A 20,211-nucleotide genomic window follows, 5' to 3' on the forward strand; every position below is an offset into this window, starting at 1 on the left:
CATTCTTCTCACTGATCCCCAATATAAGGAGCATTCTTTCCATCGACCCCCAATATAAGGAGCATTCTTCCCATTGACCACCAATATAAGCAGCATTCTTCCCACTGATCCCAATATAAGGAGCATTCTTCCCACTGACCACCAATATAAGGAGCATTCTTCCTACTGACTACCAATATAAGGAGCATTCTTCCCACTGACCCCCAATATAAGGAACATTCTTCCCCCTGATCACCAATATAAGGAGCATTCTTCCCACTGACCCCCAATATAAGGAGCATTCTTCCCCCTGATCACCAATGTAAGGAGCATTCTTCCCACTGACCCCCAATATAAGGAGCATTCTTCCCACTGACCCCCAATATAAGGAGCATTCTTCCCATTGACCCCCAATATAAGGAGCATTCTTCCCACTGACCACCAATATAAGGAGCATTCTTCCCACTGACTCCCAATATAAGGAGCATTCTTCCCATTGACCCCCAATATAAGGAGCATTCTTCCCCCTGATCACCAATATAAGGAGCATTCTTTCTATTGACCCCCAATATAAGGAGCATTCTTCCCCCTGACCCCCAATATAAGGGGCATTCTTCCCATCAACCCCAATATAAGGAGCATTCTTCCCACTGACTACCAATATAAGGAGCATTCTTCCCACTGACCCCCAAGATAAGGAACATTCTTCCCCCTGATCACCAATATAAGGAGCATTCTTCCCACTGACCCCCAATATAAGGAGCATTCTTTCCACTGACCCCCAATATAAGGAGCATTCTTCCCATTGACCCCCAATATAAGGAGCATTCTTCCCCCTGATCACCAATATAAGGAGCATTCTTTCTATTGACCCCCAATATAAGGAGCATGCTTCCCACTGACCCCCAATATAAGGGGCATTCTTCCCATCGACCCCAATATAAGGAGCATTCTTCCCACTGACCCCCAATATAAGGAGCATTCTTCCCACTGACCACTAATATAAGGAGCATTCTTCCCATCGACCCCAATATAAGGAGCATTCTTCCCACTGATACCCAACATAAGTAGCATTCTTCCCATTGGCCCCTAATATAAGGAGCAATCTTCCAACTGACCACTAATATAAGGAGCATTCTTCCCATTGACCCCTGATATAAGGAACATTCTTCCCATTGACCCCCAATATAAGGAGCATTCTTCCCATTGACCCCCAATATAAGGAGCATTCTTCCCCCTGATCACCAATATAAGGAGCATTCTTTCTATTGACCCCCAATATAAGGAGCATTCTTCCCCCTGACCCCCAATATAAGGGGCATTCTTCCCATCGACCCCAATATAAGGAGCATTCTTCCCACTGACTACCAATATAAGGAGCATTCGTCCCACTGACCCCCAATATAAGGAACATTCTTCCCCCTGATCACCAATATAAGGAGCATTCTTCCCACTGACCCCCAATATAAGGGGCATTCTTCCCATCGACCCCAATATAAGGAGCATTCTTCCCACTGACTACCAATATAAGGAGCATTCGTCCCACTGACCCCCAATATAAGGAACATTCTTCCCCCTGATCACCAATATAAGGAGCATTCTTCCCACTGACCCCCAATATAAGGAGCATTCTTCCCACTGACCCCCAATATAAGGAGCATTCTTCCCATTGACCCCCAATATAAGGAGCATTCTTCCCCCTGATCACCAATATAAGGAGCATTCTTTCTATTGACCCCTAATATAAGGAGCATTCTTCCCACTGACCCCCAATATAAGGGGCATTCTTCCCATCGACCCCAATATAAGGAGCATTCTTCCCACTGGCCCCCAATATAAGGAGCATTCTTCCCATTGACACCCAATATAAGGAGCATTCTTCCCATTGACACCCAATATAAGGAGCATTCTTCCCATTGACCCCCAATATAAGGAGCATTCTTCCCATTGACACCCAATATAAGGAGCATTCTTCCCATTGACACCCAATATAAGGAGCATTCTTCCCATTGACCCCCAATATAAGGAGCATTCTTCCCATTGACCACCAATATAAGGAGCATTCTTCCCATTGACACCCAATATAAGGAGCTTTCTTCCCATTGACACCCAATATAAGGAGCATTCTTCCCATTGACCCCCAATATAAGGAGCATTCTTCCCATTGACACCCAATATAAGGAGCATTCTTCCCACTGACCCCCAATATAAGGAACATTCTTCCCACTGACCCCCAATATAAGGAACATTCTTCCCATTGACCCCCAATATAAGGAGCATTCTTCCCATTGACACCCAATATAAGGAGCATTCTTCCCATTGACACCCAATATAAGGAGCATTCTTCCCATTGACCCCCAATATAAGGAGCATTCTTCCCATTGACCACCAATATAAGGAGTATTCTTCCCACTGACCCCCAATATAAGGAACATTCTTCCCACTGACCCCCAATATAAGGAGCATTCTTCCCACTGACCCCTAATATAAGGAGCATTCTTCCTACTGACCCCCAATATAAGGAGCATTCTTCCCACTGACCCCAATGTAAGGAGCATTCTTCCCATTGACCACCAATGTAGGGAGCATTCTTCCCATTGACCCCCAATATAAGGAGCATTCTTCCCATTTGTCCACCAATATAAGGAGCATTCTTCCCACTGACCCCCAATATAAGGAGCATTCTTCCCACTGACCCCAATATAAGGAGCATTCTTCCCATTGACCACCAATATAAGGAGCATTCTTCCCATTTGTCCACCAATATAAGGAGCATTCTTCCCACTGACCCCCAATATAAGGAGCATTCTTCCCACTGACCCCTAATATAAGGAGCATTCTTCCCACTGACCCCCAATATAAGGAGCATTCTTCCCACTGACCCCCAATATAAGGAGCATTCTTCCCACTGACCCCCAATATAAGGAGCATTCTTCCCACTGACCCCTATTATAAGGAGCATTCTTCCCATTGACCCCCAATATAAGGAGCATTCTTCCCACTGACCCCTAATATAAGGAGCATTCTTCCCACTGACCACCAATATAAGGAACATTCTTCCCACTGACCCCTATTATAAGGAGCATTCTTCCCATTGACCCCCAATATAAGGAGCATTCTTCCCACTGACCCCTAATATAAGGAACATTCTTCCCACTGACCCCTAATATAAGGAGCATTCTTCCCCCTGATCCCCAATGTAAGGAGCATTCTTCCCACTGACCACCAATGTAGGGAGCATTCTTCTTTCTTTTTTGGCTATTATTAATTATTTGTATCATTTCATTATCACTGAAGATAAGATGTATGGAGCATTCCTGGGTGTCAATGCTGTAAGTACAACACATTACTTCTCCCTTCATTTATTCTCATATCTGCGCTGATCACACTAATGTACGGTGATCTGTACATAGAGTCATTATTAGCAGAGTTCACTGAGACCTGACAGTGATTTCAATGATTCCTCTGTGATAAAAGCTGGTCTAGGCTGTGAGTGATACAATGGAGCTGAGAGCAGAGATTCTCCATTTTCTCAGTAATGTAATGTTATTTGGTGACACGTGTCTTCACATTAATGCTCGGTGTGATGAGACATTACAGGTCCACTTTACACTTTCTATAATTATATATTGTGTTTGGCTGATGCGGACTCTGAATTCTGTTCAATAATAAGCACACAATGCGTCCATGAGAAAGGGATTTTTGACAATGATGTCCAATTAATTGGTGGAGTGTTATGTCTCCTCCAGCTAACCCCCTGCGGACGCGGCAGGGAGCGGAGAACAATGACTGCGGGGGGTGGCTGGAGAGCTGAAAGGCTCAGTGTGGGAGCAGCGCAAAACCCAGAGAAATATCATTAATATTCAGAGATGGGATGGTGGCATTGTCACTCAGTGCTAGAATTTAGAAGTCTGCACCACAAATTCCATTTCCTTCCTGCCTTCCTTCCTTCCTTCCTTCCTTATTTCCCACCTTCCTCCCTTTCTTCCTTCCTGACTTCCCAACTTCCTCCCTTTCTTCCTTCATTACTTCTTTCCATCTTTGCTTCTTTTACTTCATCCTTCCTCCCTTCTTTTTCCATCTGCCCTTCCTTCATTTCTTTCTTTCTTTCTTTATTACTTCTTTCCATCCTTGCTTCTTCCTTCACTTCATCCTTCCTCCCTTCTTTTTCCATCTGTACTTCCTTTGTTTTTTCTTTCTTTCTTTCCCTCATTCCTCCTTTTCCTTCCTTCCTCCCTTCCTTCCTTCCTTCCTTCCGTCCTTCCGCCCTTCCTTTTGTCCTTCCTTTCACCCTTTCTTCTCTCCATTACTTCTTCCTTGCTTCCTTCCTTTAATTCATCTTTTACCCTTCTTTTACTTCTCTTCTTTCTTTGATTCTCCTTCCTTCCTTCCTTCCTTCCTTCAATGTATCCTCCCCCCCTTATTTTTCCTTCTGTCCTTCCTTCTTTTCTTTTTTCTTTATTTCCCTCCTTCCTTCTTTTCCTTCCTTCCTTCCTTCCTTCCTTCCTTCCTTCCTTCCTTCCTTCCTTCCTTCCTTCCTTCCTTCTTTTCCTTCCTTCCTTCCTTCCTTCCTTCCTTCCTTCCTTCCTTCCTTCCTTCCTTCCTTCCTTCCTTCCTTCATCATTCCTTCTTTTCTTTTTTCTTTATTTCCCTCCTTCCTTCTTCTTCTTCCTTGCTTCCTTTTTTCCTTCCTCCCATCATTCCTTCTTTCCATCTTTTCTTCCTTGCTCCCTTCCTTCCTTCTGCCCTTCCTTCTGTCCTTCCTTTCACCCTTCCTTCTCTCCATTACATCTTCCTTGCTTAATTCCTTTAATTCATCTTTTACCCTTCTTTTACTTCTCTTCTTCCTTTGATTCTCCTTCCTTCCTTTCTCTATTCGTCATTCCTTCTTTCCTTCAATGTATCCTTCCCCCCTTATTTTTCCTTCTGTCCTTCCTTCTTTTCTTTTTTCTTTACTTCCCTCCCTCCCTCCCTCCTTCCTTCCTTCCTTCCTTCCTTCCTTCCTTCCTTCCTTCCTTCCTTCCTTCCTTCCTCTATTCATAATTCCTTCTTTCCTTCAATTTATCCTTCCCCCCTTATTTTTCCTTCTGTCCTTCCTTCTTTTCTTTTTTCTTTATTTCCCTCCTCCCTTCCTTCCTTCCTTCCTTCCTTCCTTCCTTCCTTCCTTCCTTCCTTCCTTCCTTCCTTCCTTCCTTCCTTCCTTCCTTCCTTCCTTCCTTCCTTCCTTCCTCTATTCATCATTCCTTCTTTCCTTCAATGTATCCTTCCCCCCTTATTTTTCCTTCTGTCCTTCCTTATTTTCTTTTTTCTTTATTTCCCTTCTTCCTTCCTTCCTATCTTCCTTCCTTCCTTCCTTCCTTCCTTCCTTCCTTCCTTCCTTCCTTCCTTCCTTCCTTCCTTCCTTCCTTCCTTCCTCTATTCATCATTCCTTCTTTCCTTCAATGTATCCTTCCCCCCTTATTTTAACTTCTGTCCTTCCTTCTTTTCTTTTTGCTTTATTTCCCTCCTTCCTTCTTCTTCTTCCTTGCTTCCTTATTTCCTTCCTCCCATCATTCCTTCTTTCCATCTTTTCTTCCTTGCTTCCTTCATTTCATCCTCCCTCCCTTCTTTTTCTTTCTGTTCTTTCCTTTTTTTTTTTCTTTTTTTCCCTCCTTCCTCCTTTTCTTTCCTTCCTTCAATAGATCTTTCTATATTTTCATTCTTGCTGCCTTACTTCAATTCATTCATCTTTTTCCTTCTTTCTTTTTTCTTTTTTGAAAATGCGAAAAAATAACAATATTTTTCGCATTTTTTTTATATGAAATTCTCAAAAAAATTTAAAAATCAAATTCTTTTAACATTTATTCCAATTTGTTTTCTGCTACATATTTTTGGTAAAAAAAAATCACAATAAGCGTATTTTGATTGGTTTGCGCAAAAGTTATTGCGTTTACTAACTACGGGAACGTTCTATGTCATTTTTTTTTTAACTAGTAATGGCGGCGATCTGCCATTTGTTTGGGGGGACTGCGACATTGCAGCGGACAGATCGAACCCCTAACTGACATGTTTGACACTTTTGGGGGTACCAGTGACATTACTGCAGTAATCAGTGCTATAAATATGCACTGTTACTAGTAATAATGACACTGGCAGGGAAGGGGTTAACTTTATTGGTGATCAAGGGGTTAAGTGTGTCCCTAGGGGCGTGATTCTAACTGTTAGGGGGGCGTGGCTAGTGAAGTAACCACAGAGACATGCGATCCTATATAGTAAGATCGCATAGCCTCTGTGATCACTTCAGGGAGAATGACTGACGGCTGTGTTTACATCAGCTGTCTGTCTTTCTCCCTCTCCTGCGGGAGATTGCGAGTGGCCGGCGGCCATCGGAGTCGCCAGTCACACGCGCTGGCTCAGCAGGGAACGAGCGGGGCGGGAGTGCGCCGGTGGCGGCGCGCGCTCGCCCCCTACAGGCTCGTGGGCGAGCGACGTAGGTCTACGTCGCTTTGCCTGTAGGGGGCTGACTGCCGCAGTAAATAGGCGTGCGGCGGTCGGCAAGTGGTTAAGCATTTCAATAATTAAAGCTGAACTCCAGACAGATATAAAAGACACAAATAATTGCCACTCTATTATTATTAATACATCATTATATATATTTTTGCATACAAGCAGTATATGTACCTGACACTGAACTTGTTTCAGTCTCTTACAACCCCTGTACAGCAGGGCTGGAGTTTTAAAGGAACAAGCAGCACAAGGAGCCAATCAATTCTTGTGCTGACAAGGATTGTGCTGATGGGAGGAGAGATAAGCTCATCACTGTGCTTCTTCTCCTTTTACTGTCCAGTCACATGGTTCAGGACAATCTGGGCTCAGAATAAGTGGGTAGAATAATGCTGGCTATCGGACCGAGGACAACTAGTGGCAGAAGTAAAGTACTGCAGGGGAAATATCTGTATTGAAGGTGAATAGAGCAGCAAATGTTTGGTTTTGGTATTTTATCTTTTAATAGGCTATTCTTTTTTTTTTTAGTTCTGTATTCATTGTTCTTTTAATACATTGCTAGTAAGCATCTGTACAGTGAGGGATAAAAGTATTGGATCCCCTGCTGATTTTGCCCACTGACAAAGAAATGATCAGTCTATAATTTTAATGGTAGGTTTATTTTAACAGTGAGACAGAATAACAACGCAATTCAAAAAAGTTATAAATTGATTTGCATTTTGAGTGAAATACCGTATTTATCGGCGTATAACGCGCATCTAAATTTTAGGAGAGAAATTTCAGGAAAAAAGCTGAAATTTAAAATAAACAGCTTTGAACTCGGAACATTTTTTTTAATCAAATGCAGTCTCACCAGTGCCCATGAATGCAGCCTCATCAGCACAGTGCCCACTAATGTAGCCTCATCATCGCAGTGCCCATGAATACAGCCTCATCAGCGCAGTGCCCATCAATGCAGCCTCACCAGCGCAGTGCCCATCAATGCAGCCTCGCCAGGGCAGTGTCCATCAATGCAGCCTCACCAGCGCAGTGCCCATCAATGCAGCCTCACCAGCGCAGTGCCCATCAATGCAGCCTCACCAGCGCAGTGCCCATCAATGCAGCCTCGCCAGCGCAGTGTCCATCAATGCAGCCTAACCAGGGCAGTGTCCATCAATGCAGCCTGGCCAGCGCAGTGTCCATCAATGCAGCCTGGCCAGCACAGTGTCCATCAATGCAGCCTCGCCAGCGCAGTGTCCATCAATGCAGCCTGGCCAGCGCAGTGTCCATCAATGCAGCCTCACCAGGGCAGTGTCCATCAATGCAGCTTCGCCAGCGTGTCCATCAATGAAGCCTCGTCAGCGCAGTGTCCACTAATGCGGCCTCGCCAGCGCAGTGTCCATCAATGCAGCCTCGCCAGCGCAGTGCCCATAAATGCAGCCTCGCCAGCGCCAGTGTCCATCAATGCAGCCTCGCCAGTGCAGTGTCCATCAATGCAGCCTCGCCAGCGCAGTGTCCATCAATGCAGCCTCGCCAGCGCAGTGTCCATCAATGCAGCCTGGCCAGCGCAATGTCCTTAAATGCAGCCTCGCCAGTGCAGTGCCCATAAATGCAGCCTCGCCAGCGCAGTGTCCTCAAATGCAGCCTCGCCAGCGCAGTGCCCATATATGCAGCCTCGCCAGCGCCAGTGTCCTTAAATGCAGCCTCGCCAGCGCAGTGCCCATCAATGCAGCCTCAGCAGAGCAGTGCCCATGAATGCAGCCTCAGCAGCGCAGTGCCCATCAATGCAGCCTCGCCAGTGCAGTGTCCATCAATGCAGCCTGGCCAGCGCAGTGTCCTTAAATGCAGCCTCGCCAGTGCAGTGCCCATAAATGCAGCCTCGCCAGCGCAGTGTCCTTAAATGCAGCCTCGCCAGCGCCAGTGTCCATAAATGCAGCCTCGCCAGAGCAGTGTCTTTAAATGCAGCCTCGCCAGCGCAGTGCCCATAAATGCAGCCTCGCCAGCGCCAGTGTCCTTAAATGCAGCCTCGCCAGCGCCAGTGACATTATCCAAATCAATTTTAAAAAAGGCCAGAAAGCAACGCCGAGAGGTGGAAGGGGGCGGGTCGGGCCGAGGAGAAGGGAGGACGAGCTATCGCTGTCACCGGAAGTCCCGGCGCCTATGATAGACGTCACACGTCTCGGCATAGGAGGCGGGACCTCCGATTGCAGCTCGTCATTTCTTCCCCCCGGCACGGCACACCCCCCTACTTCTCGGCGCTGCTTCCTGGCTTTTTTTTTTTTTTCTCTTATATCGGCGTATAACACGCACTGTTGCTTTTTCCTCCATTTTCAGGAGGAAAAGGTGCGTGTTATACGCCGATAAATACGGTAAGTATTTGACCCCTTCCCAAAACATGACTTAACACTTGGTGGAGAAACCCTTGTTGGCAATCACAGAGGTCAGACGTTTCTTGTAGTTGGCCACCAGGTTTACACACATCTCAGGAGAGATTTTGTCCCTCTCCTCTTTGCAGATCCTCTCCAAGTCCAAAAGGTTTTGAGGCTGACATTTGGTAACTTAAAGCAGCTCCCTCCACATATTTTCTATGAGATTAAGGTCTGGGGACTCGCTAGGTACTCCAGGATCTTAATGTGCTTCTTCTTGAGCCACTCCTCTGTTGCCTTGGCTGTGTGTTTTGGGTCATTGTCATGCTGGAATACCAATCCACGACCCATTTTCGATGAAGTCGAGTGAAGGAGGTTCTCATCTGAGATTTGACAGTACATTGCCCCATTCATCGGCTCTTTGTTGCAGTGAAGTTGTCCTGTCCCCTTATCAGAAAAACACCCCAAAGCATAATGTTTCCACCTCCATGTTTGACGGTGGGGATGGTGTTCTTGGAGTCATAGGCAGCATTCCTACCCCTCAAAACACGGCAAGTTGACCTAATGCCAAAAAGCTTGATTTTGGTCTCTTCTGACCACAACACTTTCACCCAATTCACCTCTGAATCATTCAGATGTACATTAGAAAACTTCAGACGGTCCAGTACATGTGCTTTCTTGAGCAGGGGGATCTTGCGGGCGCTGCAGGATTTCAGTCCTTCACGGCGTAGTGTGTTACCAATTGTTTTCTTGGTGACTATGGTCCCAGCTGCCTTGAGATCAATGACAAGATTCTCCTGTGTAGTTCTGGGCTGATTCCTCCCCGTTCTCATGATCATTGAAACTCCACGAGGTGAAATCTTGCATGGAGTCCCAGACCGAGGGAGATTGACAGTTATTTTTTGTTTCTTCCATTTGTGAATAATCGCACCAACTGTTGTCACCCTCACCAAGCTGCTTGGTCTTGTAGCCCATTCCAGCCTTGTGTAGGTCAGGTCCACAATCTTGTCCCTGACATCCTTGGACAGCTCTTTGGTCTTAGCCATGGTGGACAGATTTTAATCTGATTAATTGCTTTTGTGGACAGGTGCCTTTTATACAGGTAACAAGCTGAGATTAGGAGCACTCCCTTTTAGAGAGTGCTCCTAATCTTAGCTTGTTACTGGCATAGAAGAAACCTGGGAGCCAGAAATCTTACTGATTAATAGGGGATCAAATACTTATTTCACTCATTAAAATGCAAATCAATGTATAACTTTTTTGAAATGCCTTTTTCTGGATATTTTTGTTGTTATTCTGTCTCTCGCTGTTAACCACTTGCCGACTGCCTAATGTCTATCTACGTCGGCAGTCAGCCCCTCATAGGTCTACGTCGCTAGCCTGTTAGGCTCTAGGGAGCGAGCGCGCCGCTGGAGGCACGCTCCCACTCGCTCACGGACCCCCCCACGCGTGTGCCTGGCGGACCCGATGTCCGCCGGGCACTCGCGATCTTCCGTTACATCGGAAGAAAGGCAGGCGGCTAATATAAACAAAGCCACCTGTCATCCTCCCCTGTGTAAGAATAGTGATCATACGGTTCTGCTGTGTAGGACCGTTGATCTCTGTTCTTACACCTCAATCCACATCCAATCACAGTTAGAAGTACGCTCCTAGGGACACACTTAACCCCTCCCTCTCAAATAAAGTTAACTCCTTCCCTGCCAGTGTCATTTTTATAGTAACAGTGCATATGTATAGCACTGATTACTGCAGTAATGTCACTGGTAACCCCAAAAGTGTCAAAAATGTCAGTCAAGGGTCCGATCTGTCCGCCGCAATGTCGCAGTCCCGCAAAAAAATCGCAGATCGCCGACATTACTCGTTAAAAAAATAACAAAAAAATGACAAAAATCTTTCCCGTAGTTAGTAGACGCGATAACTGGTGCGCAAACTAATCAAAATACGCTTTTTGCGATTTTTTTTTACCAAACATATGTAGCATAAAACAAATTGGCCTAAAATGTTAAAAAACTTTTTACATTTTTTGGGGGGGAATTTCATATAAAAAAAATGTGAAAAGTATTGTTATTTTTGCAAAATTGACGCTCTCTTTTTGTTTATAGCGCATGATCAAAAAATTGCACAGGTGATCAAATACCACCAAAAGAAAGCTCTGTTTGTGGGGAAAAAAAGGACATCAAATTCGTTTAGGTACAGCGTCGCAGGACCGCACAATTGTCCGTTTAATTCACGCAGTGCCGAATCGCAAAATAGGCCCTGGTCAGGAAGGGGGTAAAATCTTCCGGGGCTTAAGTGGTTAAGAGAGTGCTCTTAATCTCAGCTCGTTACCTGTATATAAGACACCTGAGAGCCGGAAATCTTACTGATTGATAGGGGATCAAATACTTATTTCACTCATTAAAATGCAAATCGATGTATAACTTTCTTGAAATGCTTTTTTCTGGATATTTTTGTTGTTATTCTGTCTCTCGCTGTTAAAATAAACCGACCATTAAAATTATAGACTGATCATTTCTTTGTCAGTGGGCAAACGTACAAAATCAGCAGGGGATCAAATACTTTTTTCCCCTCACTGTAAATTGTTGTTTATTATTATTATCTTTCTTTTCTATAACCCATTGCTCAGAAGGGATCAAACTCAGAGCAGAATGTTCTGTTCTGTGTGATAGAGACAATCAGATTCTACTGTATTGTACAATACTGCCAGTTTTACATGCTTCAGGTGTTGGGGGTGGTCAACAGATGGAGGAAGGAGTACAGTTATATGCAGTCAGTTTCTGATGCTAGTAATTTTAAAAGGGTTTCATGATCAGAGTGTTTGGCCAACTTTAGAGTTTTATGTGGCTTCTTCTATACTCCTTCTAAATGCATATATCATATACACCTCATGTAACTATATTCATAAATAGGGTTCCCCTTCAAGGCATATTACCCCACCACTATTCACAGTTTTGATGTCTCCTTCTCCCTCTTGCAGGTAAATTCCAGGTCCAGTCACCAGACTCCAGGCAGGTGGTAGAAGTGGGATCAGATGCCATACTGCAATGCAGTCTCTCCCCTCCGCTTGGGCCCGCCGGCCTCCAGGTGCACTGGTTCCGCTCTCTGTTTCACTCCACTGTGTTCCTGATGAAGAACGGAAAGGAGGAGAAAGACCAGCAGAGCACTGAGTATGTGGGCCGAGCATCCCTCCGAAACGGGACCGGGTCCGCAGAACTGACGCTTCTCCTGCGCAACATTTCTCTGTCTGATGCTGACACCTATCACTGCTTTGTGGAGGACATCACCAGCGGACACTATGATGAGGCCGTCATCGAGCTCGCTGTCATAGGTATGTTTGCAGATGGGAAATTGATTTGAAATGGTTCTCCTTCCTTCCTTCCTTATTTCCGCCTTCCTTTATTTCCACCTTCTTTCTTTTCCTTCCTTCCCTCCTCTTCTCTCCCTTCCTTCCTTCCTTTCGTGGTTCCTCCATTTACTTCCTTTCCTCCTTTTGTCCTTTCTTCCTTGTCTGTCCTTCCTTCCCTCCTTCTGCTCTTCCTTCTCTCCTTTTCTTCTTCTCTCTCTCCCTCCTTTCCCTCTTGCCTCCATCCTTCCTTCCTCCTTTCCCCTTTCTACTGTCTTTTCTTTTCATTTCTCTTCCTTCTTTCCTCCTCTGTCCTTGTCTTCTTCCCCTCTCCTTTCCATCTTCACAGACTTGTTTGCCGTTAGGAAATTGATTGATAATGGTTCTCCTTCATTCTATCCTTCCTTCCTTCCTTCCTTCCTGAATTCACTTCCTTTCCTCCCTCTTCTGTCTTTTCTTCCTTTTCCTTCCTTCCTACTCCTTCTTTCCTCTCTTCGTTTTCTTCTTCCCTTCCTCCTTCCTACCTTAGTTCCTCCACTCACTTTCTTTCCTCCTTCTACAGTCCTTTTTTCTTCTTCTCTCTCCTTCCTTCCTTCTTTCCTCCTCTGTCCTTTTCTTCTTCCCCTCTCCTTTCCATCATCACAGACTTTTTTGCCGTTAGGAAATTGATTTATAAATGGTTCTCCTTCATTCTATCCTTCTTTCCCTCCTTCCTTCCCTCCTTCCTTCCTGAATTCACTTCCTTTCCTCCCTCTCCTGTTTTTTCTTCCTTTTCCTTTCTTCCTACTCCTTCCTTCCACTCTTCATTTTCTTCTTCCCTTCCTCCTTCCTTCCTTCTTTGGTTCCTCCGCTCACTTCCTTGTCACCTTCTACAGTCCTTTCTTCTTCTTCTCTCTCCTTCCTTCCTTCCGTCCTCTCTCTCTTCCCTTTCCCCTCTGCTTCCTTTCCATCTTATAGGTTTGTTTGCCATTAGGAAATAGATTTGAAATGGTTCACCTTCCTTTCTTCCTTTCTTCCTGCCTCTCCTTCCTTTCTTCCTTCCTTCGTTCCTCCTTTCACTTCCTTTCCCCTTTCTACTGTCTTTTCTTTTCATTTCTCTTCCTTCCTTTCATCTTTCCTTCCTCTGTCCTTTTCTTCTTTCCATCTTCAAAAACTTGTTTGCCGTTAGGAAATTGATTTATAATGGTTCTCCCTTCCTTCCTTCCTTCCTTCCTTCCTTCCTTCCTTCCTTCCTTCCTTCCTTCCTTCCTTCCTTCCTTCCTTCCTTCCTTCCTTCCTTCCTTCCTTCCTTCCTTCCTTCCTTCCTTCCTTCCTCTATTCACTTCCTTTCCTCCTTCTGCCTTTTCTTCATTTTCCCTTCTTCCTTTCCTTCCTGAATTCACTTCCTTTCCCCCTTCTGTCTTTTCTCTCTTTTCCTTTCTTCCTACTCCTTCCTTCCGTCCTCTCTTCATTTTCTTCTTCCCTTCCTCCTTCCTTCCTTCCTTGGTTCCTCCACTCACTTCCTTTCCTCCCTCTACAGTCCTTTTCAAATAGATTTAAAATGGTTCTCCTTCCTTCCTCTCTCCTTTCCATCTTCACAGACTTGTTTGCCTTTAGGAAAATGATTTTAAATGGTTCTCCTTCCTTCCTTGGTTCCTCCATTCACTTCCTTTTACTCCCTCTTACGTCTTTTCTTCCTTTTCCTTAATTTCTACTCCTTCCTTCCTTCCTTCTCTCCTTCCTTCCCTCCTTGATTTCCTTTCCTCCCTCTTCCTTACTTCCCTCATTCCTTCCTCTCTCTCTCAACCTTTTCTTTTTCCCTCTCTCCTTTCTGTCCATTTTATTGGTTTGTTTGCCATTGGGAAATAGATTTAAAATGGTTCTCCTTCCTTCTTTTCTTAATTCTTCTTCTCTTCTTTCATTTCCCTTGCTTTCCATTCTCCTGAAATCAAGCCAAAATAGAATCAGAAATTCTGTTAGGTTTTAAATTATGTCTGTGAAACCAATGAGGAAACTTTGCCTCTCTTCCTGTCTATGTGACACCTGTACAAAAAAGGGGAGGGTTGTCACCAAGGCAGGAAGGAAGGCATAGAAAGCAATAAAAAATCATAACCCTTCCTCACTCTTCTATGCTCTTGTTTTTGCCTGTCTTTGTAGTTCTGAATCCCCTCTATAACATATTTCATTACATGTTGATCCTGCCAGTAGTTCTGTTATTTTTACACTTCCTTTTACAGAGTGACAACACTGGTTGTTCTGCAGAGAAATGTGCAGTAGTGTTGTCACCCTGTGGAAAAGGACATTTTTGATAGATATGTAGTTTTAAATGGACTTTAAAGAGGAAGTTCAGTCTGGGCAAAAAAAATTTAAAGTCAGCAGCTACAAAAAATGTAGCTGCTGTCTTTTTTTTTTTTTTATAAATGGACACTTACCTGTCCAGGGATCCAGCAACGTCCTCACCCCAGCTAGTTTTTCACTAGCCTTCGGGTACCCGGTGTCTGCATCCTAACTGTGGGCGGCTGGCTATGTAGCTTTCGGCTTCACAGCCGCTTGCCCACTGCGCATGCACGAGCCGCTCTGCACTTTGTAAATGATCCCGCAGTTTTCTGAGACCTGTAACGTGTCCCAGAAGACTGCGGGGAGGGACAGGGAAGGAGAAATTCCACTCGCTTAGGCGATCCGAGCGAAAGACAGAGTCGGTAACTTTCTAAACTAAACGCTCCTTGTATTTAGACAATATGGTATGTTCTTGGAGAAGACCAAGTTGAAAAGGGAGCTTCTCTTGTATGATAGACTCTAAGGCTGGCCATACACTATACAATTTTCTTATTCAATTTCCTTTAGATTTACCTTAAACTATGTAGCACAAGGGCCTGCCTGATTGCATACAAATTGAAAGTTTGTAGGTTTGACCCTATCAGAGATGTATAGTAACGAAGTAGAACTACTTAAGTACTGTACTTAAGTACCGAAATGCGGTATCTGTACTTTCCTAGAGTAGAATTTTTTTCTCCTACTTCTACTTTTACTTCACTACATTTTTTCGATGATTTCGATACTTCTACTCAAGTATTTTTTTTTTTGTGCTGCATAGTTACTCGTTACTTTTAAAAAAATTACCACTGCCAGAACAGTAGATGGCAGGTTGCATAACGCTCAAAAAAATGTGTATAATGTCATTTGTAAATCAGCGCATACGAAAATAAAGGCTGTGTATAATAAAATCTGCTATACCAAATCTTTCCAATAAAAAGAAAATATGAAACAAACAAATAAATGGTGCTACAGCGCTTAAAGTGCATCAAGAAACTACTAACAAACACAGGTTAATCATTTGAATAAATCATTTGAAATAATAAAAACAATATGATGTTCAAACTTTTGACTTATTTCTTTAATAACTACATAACACAGTACTTGTACTTCTACTTTCAGTACTTGAGTAGCAATTTTTTTTCAAAACTACTGGTACTTTTTACTTTTAGTACTTAAGTAGCAAATTTTTTGAAAAAACTACTTGCAATACTTAAGTAAAAAAAATGTTGAATACTTTAGTACTTCTACTTAAGTAACTTTTTCTGCGAGCACTTCCACTTCTACTCAAGTAATTTTTTGATCGAGCACTTGTACTTTTACTCAAGTAGAAATTTCGAGTACTTTATACAAGTCTGGACCCTATATTACATATAGTGTATGTCCAGCCTTAGATTCAAGCAAGAATACACATGCCTACTGTATTTAGACAACATGTCATGTACCTGGTGGAGACCAAGTTGATGAAGGGACTCTTGCATGATGGACATCAAGATTAACCACTTTAGCCCCGGAGGATTTTCCTGCTTAACATCCAGGCCACTTTTTGCAACTTGGCACTGCGCGACTTTAACTGACAATTGCGCGGTCATGCGACGCTGTACCTAAACGAAATTTATGTCCTTTTTTTTCCCCACAAACAGAGCTTTCTTTTGGTGGTATTTGATCACCTGTGCGGTTTTTTGATCATGCGCTATAAACAAAAAAACAGCGTCAATTCTGCAAAAATAACAATATTTTTCACATTTTTTTATATGAAATTCCCCCCAAAAAATGTAAAAATCAAAATTTTTTAACATTTTAAGCCAATTTGTTTTATGCTACATATTTTTGGTAAAAAAAAATGGCAAAAAGAGTATTTTGATTGGTTTGCACAAAAGTTATTGCGTTTACTAACTAAGGGAAAGATTTATGTCATTTGATCACTTCTGCGCTTTTCATTTTTTGCGATATTAATAAAAAAATTGCGAAAATTTTGCGAAAAAATTGACATTTTCTACTTTCACAGTTAAAAAATATCCAATATATTCAATTTTTGTCATATATTTAGGCCAAAATGTATTTAGCTACATGTCTTTGACAAAAAAAATTCTCAATGAGCGTATTTTTAACAGCTTTAAGACCGGAAGATTTTACCCCATTCCTGACCAGGCTATATTTTGTGATTCGGCACTGCGTTACTTTAACGGACAATTGCGCGGTTGTGCGACCCTGTACCCAAATTATTTATGTCCTTTTTTTCCCACAAATAGAGCTTTCTTTTGGTGGTATTTGATAACCTGTGCGATTCTTAATTTTTGAAAAAAAGAGCGACAATTTATAAAAAAAAAAAAAACAATATTTTTCACATTTTGATATATAACATTCCCAAAAAAAATGTATAAATCAAAATTTAACATTTTAGGCCAATTTGTTTTCTGCTACATATTTTTGGTAAAAAAAAAAAAAAAATCACAATAAGCATATTTTGATTGGTTTGCGCAAAAGTTATTGCGTTTACTAACTACGTGAAAGATTTGTCATTTTTATTGTTTATTTTTTTTACTAGTAATGGCGGCGATCTGCGATTTTTGTTTGCGACATTGCGGCGGACAGATCAGACCCCTAACTGACATTTTTTACACTTTTGGGGGTACCAGTGACATTAATACAGTAATCAGTGCTATAAATACGCACTGTTACTGTAATAATGACACTGGCAGGGAAGGGGTTAACACTGTTGGCGATGAAGGGGTTAAATGTGTGCCTCTATGCTTACTGACGTGTGTGATGGGAGGGGACTGTGTGACACAGACAGAGATCGCAGGTTCAGCTTTGCTGAATCCTGTAATCTGACCCTGCCTGTCACATAGGGGATCCGCCCGCTTTGTTTACACAAGAGGGCGGATTTCCTCACTCGATCCCCGACGATCGGGGAAGAGCGGCGGTGATCACTGCCGCTCCTCCCCTGGCCCGACTCCCGCTGTGTCTGAATACAGTGGGAGCGAACCTACGGTGGCAGGCGCGCACCGCCGGGAGAGGGGAGAATCTGGTGACGTAGGTCTACGTCGCCAGACCTTAACGAGCCACTTTGCCGCAGTACTGTCAATGTGAGCAGTCGGCAAGTGGTTAGTTTTAGAAACAAGCATGTTTCTTGAATTCAGACAATATGTCATGTACCTGGTGGAGACCAAGTTGAATGGAAGCTTCTGCTGCATGATGGACTCCAAGATTCCAGTAAAAATACACATCTCTTGTATTTAGACAATATGTCATGTACTCGGCGGCGGTCAGCCCCTCACAGGCAAAGCGACTTAGGGCTATGTCGCTAGCCTGTGAGGCTCTAGGGAGCGAGCGCGCGCCGCCGGAGGCACGCTCCCACTCCCACGCGGTCACGGACTCTTCCGCGCGTGTGCACTCGCGATCGTCCGTTACACCCAGGAGAAAGGCAGGCGGCTAATGTAAACAAAGCCGTCTGTCATTCTTCCCTGTGTAAGAATGGAGATCAAATGGTTCTGCTATGTAGGACCGTTGATCACTGTTCTTACACATCAAGCCACAGCCAATCACAGTTAGAAGCACGCCCCTAGGGACACACTTAACCCCTCCCTCTCAAAAAAAAGTTAACCCCTTTCACTGCCAGTGTCATTTTTACAGTAACAGTGCATATGTATAGCACTGATTACTGTAGTAATGTCACTGGTACCCCCAAAAGTGTCAAAAATGTCAGTCAAGGGTCCGATCTGTCCACCCCAATGTCGCAGTCCCGCAAAAAAAAATCGCAGATCGCCGCCATTACGCGTTAAAAAAAAAACAACAAAAATGACAAAAATCTTTCCCTTCGTTAGTAAACGCAATAACTTTTGCGCAAACCAATCAAAATACGCTTTTTGCGATTTTTTTTTACCAAACATATGGTAAAAATAAAAAATTGGCCTAAAATGTTAAAAAATTTAGATTTTTAAATTTTTTTGGGGGACTTCATATAAAAAAAATGTGAAAAATATTATTTTTGCAAAATTGTCGCTCTTTTTTTGTTTATAGCACATGATGAAAAAAATCGCACAGGTGATCAAATACCACCAAAAGAAAGCTCTGTTTGTGGGAAAAAAAGGACGTCAAATTTGTTTAGGTACAGAATCGCAATTAACGCAATTGTCCGTTAAAGTCACGCAGTGCCGAATCGCAAAATAGGCCCTGGTCAGGAAGGGGGTAAAATCTTCCAGGGCTTAAGTGGTTAATAGTCAGGCAGTGACGGGACTGACTCAGGAGACAGGATTGGAGTTTAGAGTTCAAGGCAAGGTCAGTAACATATAGGTGAGGCACAGTGTGGTGCGCAGACAATTTATCACACAGACAGGTGCAAAACTGAGGTCTGACAGAGGCTCTTGGGAGGGGACAGTGTGCAGCCTGGCTATCTAGTGCCCAATCAGGAAGGTGTGCAGAAGAAATGCAACCCTACGCTTTACCTCCTTGTCAGAAACCTTTCTCTAATGCTAGTGCTGTCCCTCACAGATAGGGTAACTGTCCCTATTCTACCCACTCGCAAAAAGCCCACCAGGCCTGAGATCCAGAGCCTAAAATAGGCTCTACCTAACCCAAGATAGCTGCCGGAGTCACATGGGGCAGCAATATCCAATTGGTGGTATACTCAGTGACCCAGGAAACCATAGAGGAGATGTGTTCTCCTCGACTCCCTCTCTAGCTGTGGTACCGCTGCAATAGAGCACCACCTGTAGTGGAGAAAGTAGGCTGCACCTGCCTACAAACAGCTGGGCAGTAGAGGTACTCAAGTTCTCCTCTCCCCTCTTGCAATCTTCTGGGACACTTCACAGGTCCCAGAAGATTGCCTGTCCACTCAGGGTGCGCAGTGCACCTGGCTGTGATGCCGCAAGCTGTCACAGTCAGATGCCCACACTAGTGATGCCAGTGCCGCAGGGAGAAGAGGGAGAGAACCGAGGCTCCCGCTGGCCGCATCGCTGGATTGTGTGACAGGTGAGTGTGTGGTTAATAAAAGTCAGCAGCTACACTTTTTGTAGCTGTTGACTTTTAACCACTTAAGCCCCGGAAGGTTTTACCCCCTTCCTGACCAGGGGGTTTTTTGCAATTTTTTTACTGCGTGACTTTAACGGACAATTGCGCGGTCGTGCAACGCTGTACCTAAACGAATTTGACATCCTTTTTTTTCCTCACAAACAGAGCTTTCTTTTGGTGGTATTTGATCACCTGTGCGATTTTTTGATCATGCGCTATAAACAAAAAAAGAGCATAAATTTTGCAAAAATAACAATATTTTTCACATTTTTTTATATGAAATTCCCCCCCAAAAAAATGTAAAAATCAAAATTTTTTAACATTTTCAGCCAATTTGTTTTATGCTACCTATGTTTGGTAAAAAAAAATCGCAAAAAGCGTGTTTTGATTGGTTTGCGCAAAAGTTATCGCGTTTACTAACAAAGGGAAAGTTTTTTGTCATTTTTGGTGTTTTTATTTTTAACCAGTAATGGCGGTGATCTGCGATTTTTTTTTTTGCGGGACTGCGACATTGGGGTGGACAGATCGGACCCTTGACTGACATTTTTGACACTTTTGGGGTTACCAGTGACATTACTGCAGTAATCAGTGCTATACATATGCACTGTTACTGTAAAAATGACACTGGCAGGGAAGGGGTTAACTGTATTGGAGAGGGAGGGGTTAAGTGTGTCCTAGGGGCGTGTTTCTAACTGTGATTGGATGTGGCTACTAGTGTAAGAACAGAGATCAATGGTCCTACATAGTAGAACCGTC

General features: G+C 43.6%; 1 protein-coding gene across 1 annotated transcript in view; it reads left to right on the forward strand.

The window, feature by feature from the left end:
• The window catches only part of LOC309560024 (butyrophilin subfamily 1 member A1-like), a 190,818-nt gene that overhangs the window by 98,299 nt on the left and 72,308 nt on the right, over nt 1-20,211 (forward strand). Inside the window, exon 2 of the mRNA XM_082263523.1 lies at nt 11,785-12,135. Within this exon, the coding sequence (XP_082119649.1) occupies nt 11,785-12,135 (351 nt within the window). The remainder of the gene's footprint in view (nt 1-11,784; nt 12,136-20,211) is intronic.

Source organism: Pelophylax lessonae (genome assembly GCF_965119305.1).
Source record: "Pelophylax lessonae genome assembly, chromosome: 7".
In the NCBI taxonomy this organism is placed as follows: Eukaryota; Metazoa; Chordata; class Amphibia; order Anura; family Ranidae; genus Pelophylax; species Pelophylax lessonae.